Genomic DNA, 22,623 nt, shown 5'->3' on the forward strand with positions numbered 1-22,623 from the left:
ATCTGGACTATTATGTTATATCAATATGGAAAACAACATTGTATGTCAAATTATTTTCTGTGATTTTAGTTCGTTTGTACTAGCTATTTTAGTGGTGCTGCTAAAAAATTAAAAAAGGAGACATTTATTGAGAACTGGCTGCTTTGTAACATTGGAGATTCATGCCATTCTACTGGTTTGGACAAAAGAGGAGGGAGGAACCCTTTGCTCTCCCACGTAGATATAGAAAAACATGACAAATTTTTAACAAAAGTATAGTTCTCCTAATGCCCTGGTCAATATTTATCGCTCAACCAACACCATAAACAAATTGTATAGTAATTTATCTCATTACTTGCATGGTATTTTACTGTCATGTTTTCCTACTTTACAACAGTGACACTTTGAATGTATTTTATTGTCTATGAATTGCATTGAAACATTCTGGGTTTATAAAAGACTACTATATAAACACAAAATCTTGCAGTTAGGGAACAGTCAAAAGCTTCTGTGAAGGTGGCTTATGGTGCATTAGGATGGAAAGTTATTGGCTCACATGTATTGGCTCTGTCAGTGATGAAAGAACAGTATTTAATTTGATTTATTATTGTCACATGTATTAACATAGTGAAAAGTATTGTTTCTGGTGTGCTATACAGACAAAGCATACCGTTCATAGAGAAGGAAACGAGAGTGAGCAGAATGTAGTGTTACAGTCATAATTAGGGTGTAGAGAAAGATCAACTTAATGCAAGGCAAGTCCATTCAAAAGTCTGACAGCAGCAGGAAAGAAGCTGTTCTTGAGTCGGTTGGTACGTGACCTCAGACTTTTGTATTTCTTTCCCGACGGAAGAAGGTGGAAGAGAAAATGTTTGGGGTACGTGGGGTCCAAGCTGTGATATAACCAGAAAGAATGCTTTTTATGGTGCATCTGTAAAAGTTGGTGAGAGTTGTAGCTGACATGCCAAATTTCCTTAGTCTTCTGAGAAAGTAGAGGCGTTGGTGGGCTTTCTTAACTATAGTGTCGGCATGGATGATCAGGACAGGGTGTTGGTGATCTGGACATCTAAAAACTTGAAACTCTCAACCCTTTCTACTTCATCCCTGTTCATGTAGACAGGGGCATGTTCTCCACTACGCTTCCTGAAGTCGATGACAATCTCCTTCGTTTTGTTGACATTGAGAGAGAGATTATTGTTGCCGCACCAGTTCACCAGATTCTCTATCTCATTCCTGTACTCTGTCTCATCATTGTTTGAGATTTGACCCACTACGGTGGTGTCATCAGCAAACTTGAAAATCGAATTGGAGGGGAATTTGGCCACACAGTCATAGGTGTATCAAGAGTATCATACGGGGCTGAGAACACAGCCTTGTGGGGCACCGGTGTTGAGAATGATCATGGAGGAGGTGTTGTTGCCTATCCTTACTGAATGTGGTCTGTGAATTAGGAAGTTCAAGATCCAGTCACAGAGGGAGGTGCCGAGGCCCAAGCCACGGAGTTTGGAGATGAGTTTCGTGGGAATAATGGTGTTGAAGGCTGAGCTGTAGTCAATAAATAGGAGTCTGACATAGATTCCTTGTTATCTAGGTGTTCCAGGGTTGAGTGCAGGGCCAGGGAGATGGCGTCTGCTGTGGACCTGTTGTGGCAATAGGCAAACTGTAGTGGATCCAGGTAGTTCAGGAGGTTGGAATTGATTTGTGCCATGACTAGCCTTTCGGAGCATTTCATAATGATGGATGTCAGGGCCACCGAACGATAGTCATTAAGGCAGGCACGCTGCTGGGTTTTTCTTAGGTATCGGAAATAAGGAACAATGCTCACCATACACCTTGAAATAAGCGGCACACAAAGTTTTGGCCAGATCTAGAGTGCAGACTTCCTCTTTTCCAAGTGTAACATTGAATTTTAGTTTATAAGTTTTAAGTTTAAATTTATTTTGTTAGTGTCACAAGTAGGCTTATATTGGCACCACAATAAAATTGTGAAAATCCCCTTGTCGCCACACTCCAGCACCTATTCAGGTACACTGAGGGAGAATTTAGCATGCCCATGCACCTAACCAGCATGTCTTTTGGACTGTGGGAGGAAACCAGAGCACCCAGAGGAAACCCAAGCAGACACAGGGAGAACGTGCAGACTCTGCACAGTCAGTGGCCCAAACCGGGAATTGAACCTGGGTCTCTGGTGCTGTGAGGCAGCAGTGCTAACCACTGTGTCACCACGTCACCAATTTGTTACCTTTGGCAAGGGATCTGAAATGTTTCTGAATAAGTTCAAGCAGCAGGAATGCAAATCAACCAATCAGATTAAAGAAGCCACATAGACAACAAAGCAGGAAGTAAAAAATTGCATTTAAATCATTGTAGAGAAAACAAAATAAAAAATGGGACATGCATATGGGATCAAGGAAGAATATTAGAATGAAGAAAAACATGAAGTGCCGGCATAGTGGTGCTGCCCCTGGACTGGTAATCCAGCAGCCTGGCCAAATGTTTTGGGCAGACAGGTTCAGATCTCACCATGGCAGCTGGTGGAATTTAAATTCAATTAATTAATATGGAATTAAAAGCTGGTCCCAACAATGGTGACCATGAAACTATCAATTGTTATAAAAACGATCATTGTTAATCATTGTCATTTAGGGAAGGAATTCTGCCATCCATATCTGATCTGGCCTACATGTATCTCCAGACCCATAGCAAAGTGGTTGACTCTTAAATGCCCTCTCAAATGGCTGAGAAAGCCACTCATTTATGCCATACCATGACAGAAAAGTCAAAAGTGAATGAGACCAGACTGACCACTCAGCCATGTTGATCCATGTTGAGGGGGATTACAATAGGATGAGGGCAGAGTTGGCTAATGTAGACTGGGAACACAGACTAATTGGTGGGACAGTTGAGGAACAGTGGAGGATTTTTAAGGAGATTTTTCTCAGTACTCAGCAAAAATATATTCCAGTGAAAAAGAAGGAATGTAAGAAAAGGGATAACCAGCCATGGATAACTAAGGAAATAAAGGAGAGTATCCAATTAAAAATCAATGCATACAGAGTGGCCAAAATTAGTGGGGAACTAGAAGATTGGGAAGGCTTTAAAAAACAAAGAACTACTAAGAAAGCAATAAAGAAAGGAAAGATAGATTATGAAAGTAAACTAGCACAAAATATAAAAACTGATAGTAAAAGTTTTTACAAATATATAAAACGGAAAAGAGTGGCTAAAGTAAATGTTGGTCCCTTAGAAGATGAGAAGGGGGATTTAATAATAGGAAATGAGGAAATGGCCAAGGCCTTAAACAAGTTTTTTGTGTCGATCTTCACAGTGGAGGACACAAATAGCATACCAATAATTGATGGTCATGGGACTGTAGGGGGTGAAGACCTTAAAATGATCACTATTACTAAAGAGGTAGTGCTGGGTAGGCTAATGGGACTAAAGGTAGACAAGTCCCCTGGTCCGGATGGAATGCATCCCAGGGTACTAAAAGAAATGGCAGAAGTAATAGCAAATGCATTAGTTGTAATTTATTAAAATTCACTGGACTCTGGGGGGGTGCCAGCTGATTGGAAAACAGCTAATGTAACGCCGCTGTTTAAAAAAGGAGGTAGACAGAAGGCAGGTAACTACAGGCTGGTTAGCTTAACATCCGTAGTTGGGAAAATGCTGGAATCTATCATTAAAGGAAGAAATAGCAGGACACCTGGAAAAGAATGGTTCAATCAAGCAGACGCAGCATGGATTCATGAAGGGAAAGTCATGTTTGATTAATTTACTGGAATTCTTTGAGGATATAACGAGTGCGGTTGACAGAGGGAAACTGGTGGATGTGGTGTGTTTAGATTTCCAGAAGGCATTCGATAAGATGCCTCACAAAAGGTTGCTGCATAAGATAAAGGTACATGGAGTTGGGGGTAAAGTGTTAGCATGGATTGAGGATTGGTTATCTAACAGAAAGCAGAGAGCCTGAATAAATGGGTGCTTTTCCGGTTGGCAATCAGTGACTAGTGGCGTGCCGCAGGGATCGGTGCTCGGGCTTCAACTATTTACCATATACATAGACAATCTGGAGGAGGGCACCGAGTGTAGGGTAACAAAGTTTGCGGATGACACAAAGATGAGTGGGAAAGCAAATTGCTTGGAGGACACAGAGTTTGCAGAGAGATTTGGATAGGCTAAGCGAGTGGGGGAGGATCTGGCAGATGGAGTATAACGTTGGTAAGTGTGAGGTTATCCACTTTGGAAGGAATAATAGTAAAATGGACCATTATTTAAACGGTGAAAAATTACAGCATGCTCCTGTGCAGTGGGACCTGGGGGTCCTTGTGCATAAATCACAAAAACTCAGTTTGCAGGTGCAGCAGGTGATCAAGAAGGCAAATGGACTGTTGGCCTTTATCGCGAGAGGGATGGAGTATAAAAGCAGGGAGGTCATGCTGCAACTGTACAGGGTACTGGTGAGGCCGCACCTAGAGTACTGTGTAGGATTTTGGTCCCCTTATTTAAGGAAGGATATATTAGCTTTGGAGGGGGTACAGAGAAGGTTCACCAGGTTGATTCCGGAGATGAGGGGGTTAGCTTATGAGGAGAGATTGAGTAGACTGGGCCTGTACTCATTGGAGTTTAGAAGGTTGAGGGGAGATCTTATAGAGACATATAAGATAATGAAGGGGCTAGACAGGGTAGAAGCAGCGAGGTTATTTCCACTTACAATGGAAACAAGAACTAGGGGGCATAGCCTCAAAATAGGGGGGTAGTGAATCTTTGGAATTCTCTGCCCAATGAAGCAGTAGAGGCAACCTTGTTAAATGTGTTTAAGTCACAGATAGATAGATTTTTAACCATTAAGGGAATTAAGGGTTATGGGGAGCAGGCGGGTAAGTGGAACTGAACCCACTATCAGATCAGCCATGATCTTATTGAATGGCGGAGCAGGCTTGAGGGGTTAGATGGCCTACTCCTGCTCCTATTTCTTATGTTCTTATCCTGCAAAGTTCTCCTTACTAACAGCTGGGGGATTCTGCCAAAATTGGGAGAGATATTCCACAGTCTAATCAAGAAACAGTCTCACATAGTAATACTTGCTTACTCTGACCAAGCTGGCCAATTCCTGAAGGACATAGAAACAAGAAGCAGGAGTAGGCCATTCGGCCTTTGAGCCTGCTCTGCCATTCATTATGATCATGGCTGATCATCAAATTCAATATCCTGATCCTCCCCCCTCCCCTCTCCCCTCCTCCCCTCTCCCCTCCTCCCCTCCTCCATATCCTTTGATCCCTTTAGCCTCAAGAGCTATATCATAACTGCAGACTGGGCCTGTGGCAGAGAGAGATGGAACCAACGTGAGGGAAAAACCTACTTGACCTGGTATTCACCAGTCTACCCATAGCAGATGCAACCTTCCTTGACAGTATTGGTAGGAGTCAGCCGGAACAGTTTTTAAAGTTGTAAAATAAAATTTCGCGAATGCTTTTGAAATAAAAGTGTTTTACCTTGAGTGACGAGGGGTAGATTCTGTTCGAAGTCATTTCGAGTGCTGATATTTGCGATCAAAAGTGTGGCATTAAGGAGAAATATGTATATGAGAAGTTAAAGTTCTTGATAAAGTTGCTGTGGCACCGATTGCGGGCTTTGAACTAATAGCCGGTTGACGACTCCACCCAAGTCCTTTGACAGGAAACCTACTTTTATTCGTCGCTGAGCAACGCACAAACTTTTCCACAATATCACTTACCTGCACTGGGTCGTTAAAGATACGGTAAACACTGGAGAGAGAGGTGGCTGGAAAGAGCAAACATCTCTCACTGAGACTTGTGAAATATCCGAAGTGACATCTACAAAGTTTGTCATTCGGAGCTTGAGATCTAGGTGAAAATGGTAGAACTGTAAATAAACAGGGCGATAAATCTAATCTACAGCGAAGAGCTGCCGAGGAGACGTGGCCCTGGATTCTACCCCGATCCTCTTTGACCTATTTGATAATCCAGAGTTGGCAGTTAGTAATGCTTAGAGTCAACAGTAGAAATATTGATCATATTCAGGGTTGACTTGATAATTTAAATGGATCTTGTTGCAAAATCCAATCCCAACAAGACTGGTATCATTTCCAGAAATCTATGCATCGATAATAGAATACTTATTCAGACTGCACCTGCAGTCCTAGTGATGTAGGTACACCCACAATGCTCCTAGGGAGGGAGTTCCAGGATTTTGGCCCAGCGATGGTGACATATTTCCAACTAAGAAGTCTCACAACACCATAAAGTCCAACAGGTTTATTTGGTAGCACAAGCTTTCGGAGCGCTGCTCCTTCATCAGCTAAGTGGGAGTTCTGTTCACAAACAGGGCATATAAAGACACAAACTCAATTTACAAAATAATGGTTGGAATGCGAGTCTTTACAGGTAATCAAGTCTTAAAGGTACAGACAATGTGAGTGGAGAGAGAGTTAAGCACAGGTTAAAGAGATGTGTATTGTCTCCAGACAGGACAGTTAGTGAGATTTTGCAAGCCCAGGCAAGTTGTGGGAGTTTCAGATCGTGTGACATGAACCCAAGATCCCGGTTGAGGCCGTCCTCATGTGTGCAGAAGTTGGTTATCAGTCTCTGCTCAGTGACTCTGCGCTGTCGTGTGTTGTGAAGGCCACCTTATCCGAAGATCAGAGACCAAATGCCCGTGACCGCTGAAGTGCTCCCCAACAGGAATAGAATACTCTTGCCTGCTGATTGTCGAGCGGTGTTCATTCATCCGTTGTCGTAGCGGCTGCATGGTCTCCCCAATGTACCATGCCTCGGGACATCCTTTCCTGCAGCGTATCAGGTAGACAATGTTGGCCAAGTTGCAAATGTATGTACCGTGTACCTGGTGGATGATGTTCTCACGTGAGATGATGGCATCCGTGTCGATGATCCGACGCGTCTTGCAGAGGTTGCTGTGGCAGGGTTGTGTGGTGTCGTGGTCACTGTTCTCCTGAAGGCTGAGTAGTTTGCTGCGGACAATGGTCTGTTTGAAGGCAAGAAGTGGGGGTGTGGAGATGGCCTTGGCGAGATATTCATCTTCATCAATGACATGTTGAAGGCTCTGGAGAAGATGTCGTAGCTTCTTTGCTTCAAAGGGTACTCTGTCCGCCGTGTCCTGTGTTTGTCTTCTGAGGAGGTCGGTGCGGTTTTTCGCTGTGGCATGTCGGAACTGCCGATCGATGAGTCGAGTGCCATATCCTGTTCTTATAAGGGCATCTTTCAACGTCTGGAGGTGTCTGTTGTGATCCTCCTCATCTGAGCAGATCCTGTGTATACGGAGGGGTTGTCCACAGGGGATAACTTTAACGTGCTAAGGGTGGAAGCTGGAGAAGTGGAGCATCATGAGGTTATCCGTGGGCTTGCGGTACAGTGAAGTGCTGAGGTGACCGTCCTTGATGGAGATGCGTGTGTCCAAGAATGCAACTGATTCCGAAGAGTTGCCCATGGTGAGTCTGATGGTGGGATGGAACTTGTTGATGTCATCATATAATTGTTTCAGTGATTGTTCACCATGAGTCAAAAGGAAGAAAATGTCATCGATGTATCTAGTGTATAGCATTGGTTGAAGGTCCTGTGCAGTGAAGAGGTCTTATTTGAACCTGTGCATGAAGATGTTGGGGTGCGAATTTGGTCCCCATGGCTGTTCCGTATGTCTGGATGAAGAACTGGTTGTTGAAGGTGAAGACATTGTGGTCCAGGATGAAGGGGATGAGTTGTAAAATTGCATCTGGAGATTGGCGGTTGTCGGTGTTGAGTACTGAGGCAGTTGCAGCAATGCCATCGTCGTGGGGGATGCTGGTGTAGAGTGCCGAGACATCCATTGTGACGAGGAGTGCTCCTGGTTCAACTGGTTCATGACAGCACACAGTTGCTGAGCAGAGACTGATAGCCAAGTTCCGCACACATGAGGACGGCCTCAACCGGGATCTTGGGTTCATGTCACATTATCTGTAACCCCCACTACTTGCCTGGGCTTGCAAAATCTCATTAACTGTCCTGTCTGGAGACAATACACACCTCTTTAACTTGTGCTTAACCCTCTCTCCACTCACATTGTCTGTACCTTTAAGACTTGATTACCTGTAAAGACTCGCATTCCAACCATTATTTTGTAAATTGAGTTTGTGTCTTTATATGCCCTGTTCGTCAACAGAACTCCCACTTATCTGATGAAGGAGCAGCGCTCTGAAAGCTAGTGGCTTGTGCTACCAAATAAACCTGTTGGACTTTAACCTGGTGTTGTGAGACTTCTTACTGTGTCCACCCCAGTCCAACGCCGGCATCTCCACAACATATTTCCAAGTCAGGGTGGTGAGTGACTTCGGGGGGAACTTCCAGATGGTGGTGTTTCCAGAACAGATTGTTAGCAATAATGGTTCACAGTTTACTTCAAGAGTTTGAGGATTTTTTTATTCATTTGTGGGACATGGGTGTCATTGGCTGGCCAGTATTTACTGCCCATCCCTAGTTGCCCTTGAGAAGGTGGTGGTGAGCTGCCTTCTTAAATCGCTTGCAGTCCATGTTCTGTGGGTTGACCCACAATGCCGTTAGGGAGGGAATTCCAAGATTTTGGCCCAGCGACTGCGAAGGAACAGCAATATATTTCCAAGTCAGGATGATTAGTGGCTTGGAGGGGAACTTGCAGGTAGTGGTGTTCCCATTTATCTGTTAACCTTGTCCTTCTCGATGTAAGTGTTCGTGGGTTTGGAAAGTGCTGTCTAAGGATCTTTGGTGAATTGCTGCAGTGCATCTTGTAGATAGTACACCCTGCTGCTACTGAGCGTCAGTGGTGGAGGGAAAGAATGTTTGTAGATGTGGTGCCAATCAAGCAGGCTGCTTTGTCCTGGATGGTGTGAAGCTTCTTGAGTGTTGTTGGCACTGCACTGATAGCCAAGTTCTGCACACATGAGGATGGCCTCAACCGGGATATTGGGTTCATGTCACACTATCTGTAACCCCCACCACTTGCCTGGACTTGCAAAATCTCACTAACTGTCCTGTCTGGAGACAATACACATCTCTTTAACCTGTGCTTAACCCTCTCTCCACTCACATTGTCTGTACCTTTAAGACTTGATTACCTGTAAAGACTCGCATTCCAATCATTATTTTGTAAATTGAGTTTGTGTCTTTATATGCCCTGTTTGTGAACAGAACTCCCACTCACCTGATGAAGGAGCAGCGCTCCGAAAGCTAGTGGCTTTTGCTGCCAAATAAACCTGTTGGACTTTAACCTGGTGTTGTGAGACTTCTTACTGTGCTGCACCCATCCAGGCAAGTGGGGAATATTCCATCACGCTCCTGACTTGTACCTTGTAGATGGTGGATCAGCTCTTGGGAATCAGGAGGTGAATTACTCGCCGCAGTATTCCTAGCCTCTGACCTGCTCTTGTAGCCACTGTGTTTATGTGATGAGTCCAGTTGAGTTTCTGGTCAATGGTAACACCAAGGATGTTGAGAGTGGGGGATTCAGTGACTATTACACCATTGAATATCAAGGGGCAGTGGTTAGAGTGTCTCTTACTGGTGATGGTCATTGCCTGGCATTTGCGTGACACGACTGTTATTTGTCGCTTGTCAGCCCAAGCCTGGAAATTGTCCAGATCTTGTTGCATTTGAACATAGACTGCTTCAGTATCTGAGGAGTCGCGATTGGTGCTGAACATTGTGCAATCATCGGCGAACATCCCCACTTCTGATCTTATGATAGAAGGAAGGTCATTGATGAAGCAGCTGAAGATTGTCCGGCCTAGGGCACTACCCTGAGGAACTCTTGAGGAGATGTCGTGGAGCTGAGATGACTGACCCTCCACAACCACAACCATCTTCCTATGTGCCAGGTATGACTCCAACCAGCGGAGCGTTTGCTCCGATACCCATTGATTCCAGTTTTGCTAGGGCTCCTTGATGCCACACTCGGTTGAATGAGGCCTTGATGTCAAGGGCTGTCACTCGCACCTCACCTCTGGAATTCAGCTCTTTTGTCCATGTTTGAACCAAGACTATAATGAGGTCAGGAGCTGAGTGCCCCTGGCGAAATCCAAACTGGGTGTCACTGAGTAGGTTATTGCTGAGCAGGTGCTGCTTGATAGCACTGTTGATGACCCCTTGCATCACTTTACTGATGATCGAGAGTAAACTGATTGGGCGGTAATTGGCCAGGTTGGATTTGTCCTGCTTTTTGTGTACAGGACATACCTGGGCAATTTTCCACATTGTTGTGTAGATGCCAGTGTTGTAACTATACTGAAAGAGCTTGGCTAGTGGAGTGGCAAGTTCGGGAGCACAAGATTATCTTAAAGTAAATGGTATTCAGCATATAAAATCTGCACTTTATCACCCATCAACCAATGGATTAGCTGAAATATTCATACAATCCTCGAAACATTCTTTAAAAGCTTCAAGAGAGCAAGGTTCATTATCATGTTATGCGAATAGCTTTTTGGCGTCTTATAGAAACACTACTCATGTGACTACCCAAAGTTCACTTGCATTGCTTCCCTTAAAAAGAAAGTTAAGAACAACATTTATCTCCAGAAACTTCAGAGAAAGTAGAGAGAAAACAACAATCTCATGTTGCTACATGAGAAGTGAGGGCAAAACAACACTAATTTCAACAACGAGATTGAGTCCTCACATGTAAAGAAGCACCATCTTCTTCAGTCCCTAGTGTTGTGAATACTACTACGGAAGACTTAATTGAATCTGAGTTGTCTGATGATTGTATCTTTGTTCCTATACCACGTGAAAATGATGCAGAATTAGTTCCAAGAGAAGAAGTGTCTACTTCTAGGGCCAAGGATAGCCAAATTCCAGAATGCTGTATACAACCAAAGAGGAATAGATGTGCAGGAGTCCTCTGCGGTCATCTGCTCTCAAACAAATATACCACTTTGGACACGGTTATGGGGCTGGCCTTTCAGGGGAAAGCAGCAACACCCAAGTTCATGCCACCATGGGTGACTCAGCTGCACAGGAGAGGAAAATGAATGGCAGGGCTAGCGATAGGGGTACAGATAGATGTTCCTGTGACCACAGACATGAATCCAGGATGGCATGTTGCCTCCCTGGTTCCAGGGTCAGGGATGTCTTGGAGGGGCTTCAATACATTCTGAAGAGGGAGAGTGAATAGCCAGGATTTCTCATTTTATCCACCCCTCTCAGTATATTCCCGTTTATTGTGTATTTCCTTTTACAGTTTGACCTCACTAAATGCATTATTTCACACTTATCAGAGTTGAATTCCATCTGCCACTTTCCTGCCCACTTCACCAACTTACCTGTATAATTTTGGAGCTTACGGCTATCCTCTACACTGTCCACTCTTGAGTTGTCTGCAAATTTGCCAATCATGCCCCCCCTAATCCAAATCATGACATGATTGAGGTATACAAAATTGTAAGGTAGCTAGAGATAGATAGATAGGAAAAATCTGTTTCCTTTGGCAGAGAGCTCAAAAACCAGGGGTCAGAGATTCAAGCTAAATGGCAGAAGGATTATAGGGGACATGAGATAAAATCTTTTTACACAGAGGGTGGTGTGTGCCTAGAATTCGCTGTCTGAGTTAGTGATGGAAACAGAGACCATAAATTTGTTTTAAAAGTACCTGAATCTGCACCTTAAGTGCTGTGAGTTGCAGGGCTATGAGCCATGTGCAGGAAGGTGGGATTAGAAAGGGCATCTGGGTGTCTTTGGGTCAGCATGCACAAGATGGGCTGAATGTCCCCATCTGTGCTGTATTGTTTCTAATGGTCTGCTTGATCAACTTTCTTACTGACTGTGCATATTGATTAATGGCGCTGAATACTGTGGCAAAAATATTATTGATCCTATGTACAACATTGTAGTAGTTTGTTGTCATGACCACAGAAGTAAAGGGGGAGGGCTATTATATATTTAAAAATTGTTGCATGACTGCTTTAAGCACCAGTCATATGATTTGATGGTGATGTCATTGGGATATTTCACAGGCTCCTGTTTAGTTTAATTCTCCACTCTGTACAGGCACCAGCTCCTAGAATAAATCTGTTGTGGTTATTTTGAATCTACAAGTGAAAACCACATCTTTTCTATTTTAAAAAAAATCTACAACAATTAACATAATTAGGTGGTTACTCCTACTGTTACTGGTACTATTAAGGACAGATGCATCTGCACCAGGTAGGTCAGTGATGAGGTCGAGAATGTTTTTCCAAGTTGGTTCTGTCACTACTTGCCACAGTCCCAGTCTAACAGCTGTGTCCTTTAGGACCTGACCAGCTCAGTCTATGGTGGTACTACCTAGCCATTCTTGGCAATGGACATTGAAGTCCTCCACCCAGAGTACATCTCGAGCCCCTGCCACCCTCAATGCTTTCTCCAAACGCTGTTCAACATGGAGCACTGATTCATCAGCTGAGAGGGAACAGGATTAGCTTCTGTGGTAATGAGCAGGAGGTTTCCTTGCCCATGTTTGACCTGGTGCCAAGAGACATCATGGAGTCCAGAGTTGATGTTGATAGCCTCACCTTCCATCTCCAAAAGTCATCTAATGTGTGACCTAAGATTTCATCCTTAATTACCCTCTCTTCTGCATCAACCTCATTATCTTCATCAATGACTCCTGTCACACTTAACTCCCTTATTGTGTTGCTTCTGTGGCGTCAGTGAGTCTGACTTCAGCAGTCTCACTGTGATAGGGGGACTTAAGAAATTTGAACAGCAGTCAATTGTATTGATTGGAATATAGCTGTACAAGAATTACATACTGCATGTCAAGCTGTGGCTCAATTGGTTTCACACTCAACTCTTGAGTCGGAAAGTTGAGTTCAAGTTTCACTTCAAGACTTAAGCACAGTAATCTGGTCTGACACTTGAAGAGTGCTACCCTGTCTGATATGCCATTTTTCAGATGAGACATTATGAGGCCCCTTCTGCCCACCAAAGTGAATGTAAAATATTCCATGCCATTATTTCAAAAAAGAGCAGAGAAATTATCTCCAGTGTACTGACCAATATTAACCCATCAATCAACATTATAAGAATCGATTTTCAGGTCATTATCACCCTGCTGTTTTTGAGAGCTTGCCATACACAAATTGGCTGCAGGGCTTCCTACATTACAACAGTGATTACATTTCAAAAGCATTCAATTGACTGCAAAGCACTTTGTGATGTCTGGTGGTCATGACAGACATTGTAAGCCTTTATGTTTGGAAACCTGAGGATGGAAGGAAGATTGGAGATAGAATGAAAATCAGGAGAGATGGAGGAATCAAAAGTAGCCATGTGAGGGTAGGATGATGATAGCAGTTTTGATGGGCAGAGGAAAGATTGAAAACTGAAGGTGCCATTGACAACAGCAGCAAGCATTTCCCAATCAGCAAGTTGTGTGGTGTTTGTAGAATGGAAGGCATTACTGTATATATGTTCTATCTTAAACTGAATGATCAATGATCTTGCTATGAATAGTCCTTATTGATGGAGGAGAACCGGTGGGTGCGGTGTTTTTGGATTTCCAAAAGGCGTTTGATAAGGTGCCCCATAAAAGGCTGCTGAAGAAGATTAGGGCACACGGAGTTGGGGGTAGTGTGTTAAAGTGGATTGGGGACTGGCTATCCGACAGGAAGCAAAGAGTCGGAATAAATGAGTGTTTTTCCGGTTGGAGGAAGGTAACTAGTGGCGTGCCGCAGGGATCGGTACTCGGGCCGCAACTGTTTACCATTTATATAGATGATCTGGAGGAGGGGACGGAGTGTAGGGTAACAAAGTTTGCAGACGACACAAAGATAAGTGGAAAAGTGAATCGTGTGGAAGACGGAGAAGATCTGCAGAGAGATTTGGACAGGCTGAGTGAGTGGGCGAGGATATGGCAAATGGAGTATAACGTTGAGAAATGCGAGGTTATACACTTTGGAGGAAATAATAACAAATGGGATTACTATCTCAATGGAAACAAATTAAAACATGCTACCGTGCAAAGGGACCTGGGGGTCCTTGTGCATGAGACGCAAAAGCCCAGTCTGCAGGTACAACAGGTGATCAAGAAGGCAAATGGGATGTTGGCCTATATTGCGAGGGGGATAGAATATAAAAGCAGGGATGTCTTGATGCACCTGTACAGGGCATTGGTGAGGCCGCAGCTGGAATACTGTGTGCAGTATTGGTCCCCTTATATGAGGAAGGATATATTGGCATTGGAGGGAGTGCAGAGAAGGTTCACCAGGTTGATACCGGAGATGAGGGGTTTGGATTATGAGGAGAGGCTGAGGAGATTGGGTTTGTACTCGTTGGAGTTTAGAAGGATGAGGGGGGATCTTATGGAGACTTATAAGATAATGCGGGGGCTGGATAGGGTGGAGGCGGAGAGATTCTTTCCACTTAGTAAGGAAGTTAAAACTAGAGGACACAGCCTCAAAATAAAGGGGGGTCGGTTTAAGACAGAGTTGAGGAGGAACTTCTTCTCCCAGAGGGTGGTGAATCTCTGGAATTCTCTGCCCACTGAGGTGGTGGAGGCTACCTCGCTGAATATGTTTAAAGCGCGGATGGATGGATTCCTGAGCGGTAAGGGAATTAAGGGTTATGGGGATCAGGCGGGTAAGTGGTACTGATCCACGTCAGATCAGCCATGATCTTATTGAATGGCGGGGCAGGCTCGAGGGGCTAGATGGCCTACTCCTGCTCCTATTTCTTATGTTCTTATAACATCTTGGTTCAGAAAACCCAGGACTAAGAATGTTCTTCATTTCAATTTTAAAAAATCTTTAGAAGTTTAATACAGATTACAACACTAATAAGAGTCCTTTAAATACATATTATGAAACAAGATGTGTACAAAATGCCAACTCCGAACACACTTTTTATGTCATTATCAAAGACAGTTTGAGTCAATTACAGAATGGAACAAACCTACAACTCCAATAATAATGCACAAAAGGCACCAGAATAGTTTGGCATGAAATATTTACTGGACCTAGTGTGAGATGATATCACTCTAATCTAAGAGGGCCCCACAGTTTGAACAATGAGTGCAACTTCCATATACATTCCATCTTAGAATTCCCCCAGTTAAACAATATAACTGTTATATCCTGTCTTAACTCCAGTGTGAATGATTAAATAATCAACTTTCTCAGCAAACCAGGCAAGCGAGCAGGACTGCTCTCGGGTCAAATACACACAGCCCACTTTCAGAACACTCGATTCTTAAAATAACTCTCAATAATGTGACTGGGAACTGACCCGCTTCCAATTTTAGATGATTATATAATCCTTAAGAGAATAATGAGAAGTTACAGTGACAATTTTGAAAATAGAAACAAAGTTCCAAATCCTGCTTTTTTTGGAGGTCAGTCAGACAGCTAAAATTATCAGAACCTCCGTGTTTAAAAATTTCTAAGCCAAGTACAGTTTCTGCTTGGCCCGAATTGGAACCATCTTTATAGGGATACACCCTTTTCAGATACCTTTGACATTGATCGGAGGCGTGAAGGTTTTGAGCTGCACATAATACCTCTGGCAAGTATTATTGGTTGACCAGTCAACCGAACTTCCTAATGGAATTTGGAGGAATAGGCCTGCAGCTGGGAACTAGAATTCTTCTATGGAGCCTACCAGCATGAATATTTCATAAACATCTCACTGCTTGACCAGCCAGGACCATCCTATACATTAGGGTACTGGCTTACGGGATTCTCTGGAGAAGTGTTTGAGAATGCCAGCTTTTACCCTCTCCAACTGTTATAGGTCTATATCCAATGATCAAAACTGACTGGTTAATATTGTATACTTGCTTGGTTCAAGTATCAGATTATCAGCCTGACACTGATGGATGAATTTCTATTGTAAGAAGTTTAACAACACCAGGTTAAAGTCCAACAGGTTTATTTGGTAGCAAAAGCCAAGGTGTGGCTTTTGCTACCAAATAAACCTGTTGGACTTTAACCTGGTGTTGTTAAACTTCTTACTGTGTTTACCCCAGTCCAACGCCGGCATCTCCACATCATGAATTTCTATTCCCAGGCTTATCAGTTTGGAGCCATCTCAAACCTAGAGAAATCCTATTTATGGACTCCCACCACAGCTTGCACCCAACCTGAAAGGAAATGCAGGGATAGTCATTCCAAATGCTGTTTTTGCCTGAAAATTAGTTCAGAGACCTTTCAAGCTTCACGCATCCATAGCGGGTTTATAAAATAATTTGATCTTCAATAAACTTCCTACTCAATAATAAATTAGAGAGGATGAAGAAAATTCCTTCTGTTGAAAGTATAATTTTTTTCCCCACACAAGTAATCTTGGTATGTAGCTGATCCCTCTGTGCCTCAAATGGGTTTCTTTATGCATTTGGGTAAAATAGTGCTCCATTTTCTAATCCGATGATGTTGGCATATTAAATAAACGTACTATAAAGCCAGTCTTTAACCATGTTCACCAGCAGCAAGTCTATCATAATCACAAGCAAACCTGGCTCAGGAATAATCTTTTCTTTCTTACACCTTGTATAAATTACAACAGTGTTTTGATTGATAAATTGTCAAAGATAAATGGCTTGAAGCACTTCCTCAAGGAAGTGTGTACTGGTTCAAGTAATTTATTCTTCTGTGACTGCCATAGGTGTCAAACCATCATTCCCTAATCTTCAATAGCAACTTCAGCATATGAGCCTCAATAACCTGTTGAACTGAGAGAAAAATTCTTGGATTAGAAAATGTATTAATTCACATTTCAAGGTAGATAAAAATGCAACACTGCTTTCATGAACAAGAATAAATGAACAGGCAGGAATACACGACTTGTGATATAGTATGTTTGATTAACAATATTTCCCAGCAAGAAAGCAACGACACAAAACATTTTAGAGTAGTAATCAGGCAGATAAAGCCCCTCTTCATGTTACTAGCAAGACTGTTACTCCAAGCAGCAAAATGGCCAATCAACTTTTCTGCTGAAGTTATTGAAAGGATCAATTTTACGTCCTGTACTTTAGAAATTAACCAAATGGCTCAAATAAATTCCCATATTAAACAAGTTAGTTCAGGTTATTTTTATCCTGAAGTTTCAAAATACTATACGAAACATACCCAAAATTCTTGGCAGACTGCTAGACTTTTGGAATGTGTGAGTGCAGGATTTTACCCACCACCCACTAGTTTAGTTTGGCATTTGACTGCACCCCAAATTCTGGAGATGGATTCATTAATGTAAAGCAGGCGGGCACCCATGATATTATGGTGCCCTTGGGATGAGCACCTCCTCAGGACCAGAAATTTCCGAGAGACATCTTGTCACTGCATTGGATGGAGTGTATTTTCTATATAATCCAAATTGGAGTTGCTGCTTATCCAGCTCTGCAATTGAGTGCCACATAGAAATAGATTTTTAGACAACTGCTGGGCCCAGGATTGGCCTTACTGGTGGATGATGCAGTTCAATCCACAGAATGCTGTGGTCGAAGGTTTGATATTAACAGCATTGACCTTTGGCAAAGAATTGGCTATCGCCAAAGTCTGTTTCAACATATTGTAGAGCTGCTCAAGAAGAAAAACTAAGTTTCAAAAGAAAGTTTCCAAAACATGGATAGCACTCTGGAACCTGTAAAGCGTGCATGTATTAGTAGCAGCAGCGAGCAGTGCTTCTCAAAGTTGAAGTTCATAAAACATATTTGCGATCGACCATGAGGGGGGCTAACATCTTAGCCAACCTGTTTATCACAAATGCAATCACTTAAAATTTCTTGATGAACAAAGTATTTTGTTGTAAATTATTTTAATGTTTGTTACTCAGTTCTCATTTTTATTATTTGTATCAAATTCTATTTAAATGATTAAAACTTTTGAGATTGCAGCTTTATTTCTAAAACTTTCCCCAATACTACTACATACTTAAACTAAAAGGGTAACAAAGTACAAGTTCACCTGGGGAGGCTGGTCCTGGTTGGCCCCATCTCCATTGTGATTTAGCACTCACAAGTGGACTCCATGCTTGCTTTATACGGGCATAGAATTATTCAGGGGCAACTGCGGAATTTAGAAGGCTTAAAATCACTCGAGCACTGCTGCCTTTTCTCGTGTGACCATAATGTGACATGTCAGAGATGTGCAGAAATCTAGTAGAATTGGGTTCTGTAGTACTAAATCATTCCGCCAAATGGAAGCAATTTTAGGACTGGCATTTTTAATTTTGTCCGTATAGTTATATTTTCTAAGTAACTGCACCATTAAGAAGTTTAAAAAATGACCACATATCTAGGTTTGACTGAGAGACTCAACAGACCACCCAGTTGTTTATTCCACTGTCATACAGAAGTCGGTGTACGAATGACAGAAGCAAAGGGCAGTATTTCTTGTAGCGTATCATACAAAAATAGCCCCACTAAATGGTGAAACGTGTAATGCAAACTAAAAATGTTTCAACTGATGTCGCATTGTGTGCTAACTGACTAACATTTAGAGAGGTGAAAGGCAGATTCAAGTCCTGTTTAAATTAATTCCTAAATTGAGTTCTATCATATCAGGAGGTGTCAAATAAAGTTTGTGGCATCTCTGACATGGGAGAAAAATTGTGGAAAATAAAATCACCTCCCTAATCCTTTCTTGATGTTACCTGCAGCTGCCCACAAATAGGTTTTGTAGTTGTCCTGTCAGGTACAGTGGTCAAGATATACAGATGAAGGAGGGAATAAAATATCCTGTAAAGTTTAAGCCATGAATTATTTTTTTGTGAACAGTTAGCTTTTAAAAAGAAAAGTGCATCCAGAAGCGATTTAATCTTTATTTTAAATAAATTGCATTTAAATAAAAATGTATTGATAAAATCAAACTTGGTGATTACCATTCTTAAAGCCTAACCCTACAGCCATATCCATAGCATTGAATCCTGAATCTGTTTCAACAGTTGGATCAGCGCCATATTCTGCAAAAAGAACAAGAGCTTATTAGATCAAACAATAACTTCATTCATGAAATGTTGCATTTTAAGACCTTGATAACTCCGATATTTGAATAGTTTTTCTTGATATGATACATTATGTATCAGTAAGAATAAAGTTCTAATGCTTTTCTCATCAACAGAAAATGAAATCTGAACCACTACCTACCTGTTGCTCGCTGATAAATATTCAGTATTTTTGCATTAGATATACAAATGATAGTCTCGTTGGAGATGTAGTGAGGTGTTGGGTAGGGAAACTTGAGATTAGGCATTGTTTGAAAACAGCAAATCCCTGGCACTGAAAGACAATGATCTTCCAATGCTTGACAGGACATGGTGCTACATTTCCTCAAAACTGATTACTGACGTAAAGTGTTAAATACACCTGATTGATTCAGCTCAGTGTACTTTTCTTCCCTGCTCTGAATAATGAAGGAAAGGTGATGCAGTGAAACCTCACCTGTGAACTTCATAAACTTAGGGAAAACTTGACAAGTCACTGACTTAAGCTTTCATGATAAGCATTTCATACATTAAGCAAAAGCGGCAGCATTCATGAGTAGACTACTAAATTTCATATAGCATTTAAATGCTTTGGTAGATATTCATGCAGACATGACAACCTTACTGCGGAGGCACTTTGCTTTGATGCAGTCAAATGTATGATGTGGATCAGAAATTAAAGGGAATATTGTATTGTCAAGACTGCTTGTTCTGGAGCACATTTCCAATGTCAAGAAGTTATCCATCCTTGGCAGTTTCAATGCACGTGTTGTATTGGATAGAGATTCATGGCCAACAAGCCTTGGTCATCATAGCATGAGCCACGTTTTAGTGGCCACTATGGAATCTGAGCTGGCGGCTAACGTGGTCATTAAATGTTTCTCTCCACAGATGCTGGCAGATCTGCTAAGTTTATCCAGTATTTTCTGTTTTTATTTCAGATTTCCAGCATCCGGAGTATTTTGTTTTTAATTGAATGGCTTCATGAATTCTGTGTCCATAATGAACTCTGAATCTGGTTTGTGACTGATTCAGCAGAGACAATGTCAGTGAAGCAAAAAGCAAAGCCTGATGTACAAAAAAATCCAACAGCTAGAATGTTGCATGACTTTATAGTAGCCAAAACAATTGTGCAAAAGACAGGTGGGCGGAATTTTCGTCCCAAAGCTGGAAGATCCTGCCCGAGGTCAGGGGACCTTTGCATGATCCGTGTCCCACCTGCTACGAGAAAATTACGTCCAGGGAGATACTGCATATAAAAAGGGGGCAATGTTAACAAAAACATTCTAAGTGCCAAATGAGTTTGAAAACGGGAGAACGTCGCACTTTTTTTGGGTGACTTAAAAGTCGAATCTTACCACACTCCGGCAAAAAAAATCTCAACAAACTTAAAATTCACCAATGGGGGAGTGGGCGGTGCCTAAATTGCCCAAAAGCTGGCTGATAGCAGCAAAGGGTGCCATTGTGCACGTGCAGGTTTCTGTGCGCAGAGTGCAGAGACCTGTCACTGCTATCAGCGGCTTTCGTGGACCAGCACCCACACCCCCACCACCCGATCGCCATTCCTCTCCCTCCCGGACCGACCCTCCCCCAACAACAATTGCCAACCCCCACCCCCCAATCGCTGTGCAGAGTGTGCAACAGTTGCCCCTCGCTCCACCGATCAGTATGCTGAGCGCTCTCCCCACCAATCACTGTACAGAGTGTGCAGCAGCCCCCCCAACGAATGGTCCATCTCCAGTCTGGCCCCATCCCATAAAGCCCTGCCCCACCCTTGGCACTGCCCAGTACCGGGTTGGCATTGACCAGGGGGCACCCCTCCGCCCCTGATCTCCCAGGGAGGACTCAGTGGCCTCTGGTTCTACCGGAAAGGCCATCACATCTGGACCCCCATTGATGGAGGACCATACGTGATCCTCGCCAGAGAGAACCTTCCTCAGCGAGACCACAGAGACAAGTGAGCCCGGATGATTCTGCCCCGGGCTCGCTAATTACATTAAAATTAGAATTTAAATAGATTTAAATAATTTCGGGCACGAGGCGGAACACACTGGATATCTTGTGCCGGTAAGATTGTAAAGGTGAGAAATCGGGCGCGAACCTAATTTCTCAGCTCTCTTGCAATCTTACCGGACCACCCCAACCATCAGGACGCAACGGTAAAATCATCCCCAAACACCGCATCAATCTGCATCAAGAAATCCAAACTGTCTGTGACAATTGAAATCTATGTGGCAAATGGTGAAGTGCTCACCAAAACAAGAAAACAAATATCCTGCTGGATTGAACATTACTGAATCAACCAACTCCCAGTCTGCACTTGATAATTTCTTACAGCTCTCTGTAATGATTGAATTGGATGAAGAACCCCCATCAACTGAGCTTGAAAAAGCCATTGATTCCTTAGCAAACTGAAAGGCATCCAGCAGGAATGGGATTCTGGCCAAACTGTTTAAGCACGGCAAGTTCCACCCATTGACGCACCATCAAGACTTTGTCATTCTCTATTTGAGGATTGGAAACTTTTCCACAGGATATGCCTGACCCAAATATCATCAAGCTACACAAAAACAAATGTAATAATGAAGACTGCAACATCTCAAGGGGCATGTCACTCCTCGACATCATTGGGAAGCCCTTTGCTAGGGTCATGCTGAAAACACTCCATCTACCTGAAGACCAAATATATCCAGAAGTGTGGTTTCCATGCTAGAAAATCTATAGTGTACACGATTTTCTCCATTCAGCATCTATAACAGAAGCATAGAGAACAGGATATACTTCACTACCTTGCTTTTGTAGGTCTCACAAAAGCATTTGATACCATCAGCAGAGCAGCAAGCTACAAGATTTTGAAAAAAACCCACCAAAGCTTATTAAAGTCTTATCTGCTCCTTCTTTCATTACAATATGCACATTACTATACATTTTGACAGCACCACTTCCAAAAGTTTCAGAGTGAAGAATGGAGCAAATTCTACTACCTTGGGTCCTCTGACAGACAATCCGATTCTTGATACAGGATTCAACATGCATAGGGAAAGCAGCTACCATCTTTGGCCAACTCTCAAAATGTGCATTGAAAGTAACAAACTAACTCTTAGGACCAACATGCTGGCTCATTTAAAGCCTGTTCTCTCAGCAATTTGTATGGTTGCAAAGCATCAAGAAATAAACAATTTTCATCTGTGATATCTCCAGTACACTATTGACATTTCATGGAAAGACAAAAATCACAAATTACTTGAAGGATATAATTGCATTAGAAGTAGTTCACCCGACTGATTCCTGGGATAAAGGGATTGTCTTATAAGGAAAGGTTGGGTTGGTTGGGTCCCTGTCCATTACATTTTGGAAGAAGGCGAGGTCATCTTATTGAAATATATTTCAAATCCTCTCAGGAACTTATATTAGATGCTGAGAGAAATTTTCCCCTTATGGGCTAACCTAGAACTAGGGGTGAGAAAACTGGTACAACTGTCCAGGTCCTAGGAAAGTGAAGGAAACCACCTACAATACTGTCTGTCTGCTATATCAATGACAACACTTGCATACAACTTATCAGTAGATAAGTTGTATCTATCTACTGATAACAGATACAACTTATATCTGTTGTATATAACAGATATACAATAATTTAAGTTTGCACAGCATACTACCGGTATACGAGTATAGTTTAGTATACTAAAATGCCTAAGGTATTTAACAT

General features: G+C 42.5%; 2 protein-coding genes across 4 annotated transcripts in view; both read right to left on the bottom strand.

The window, feature by feature from the left end:
• LOC144495061 (low-density lipoprotein receptor class A domain-containing protein 1-like) overlaps positions 1-5,525 on the bottom strand; it is a 38,364-nt gene extending 32,839 nt beyond the window's left edge. Inside the window, exon 1 of the mRNA XM_078214898.1 lies at positions 5,475-5,525. Within this exon, the coding sequence (XP_078071024.1) occupies positions 5,475-5,510 (36 nt within the window). The 5' untranslated portion in view covers positions 5,511-5,525. The remainder of the gene's footprint in view (positions 1-5,474) is intronic.
• Positions 5,526-14,722: 9,197 nt separating this feature from the next.
• The window catches only part of ankra2 (ankyrin repeat, family A (RFXANK-like), 2), a 33,447-nt gene continuing 25,546 nt past the window's right edge, over positions 14,723-22,623 (bottom strand). For all 3 annotated transcript variants that reach the window (XM_078214902.1, XM_078214900.1, XM_078214901.1), the window contains exons 8-9: positions 18,813-18,893; positions 14,723-16,662 (exon numbers count right to left, since the gene is read on the bottom strand). In XM_078214902.1, coding sequence (XP_078071028.1) covers positions 16,607-16,662; positions 18,813-18,893 — 137 coding nt within the window. In that variant the 3' untranslated portion in view covers positions 14,723-16,606. The remainder of the gene's footprint in view (positions 16,663-18,812; positions 18,894-22,623) is intronic.

Source organism: Mustelus asterias, chromosome 6 (assembly GCF_964213995.1).
Source record: "Mustelus asterias chromosome 6, sMusAst1.hap1.1, whole genome shotgun sequence".
In the NCBI taxonomy this organism is placed as follows: domain Eukaryota; kingdom Metazoa; phylum Chordata; class Chondrichthyes; order Carcharhiniformes; family Triakidae; genus Mustelus; species Mustelus asterias.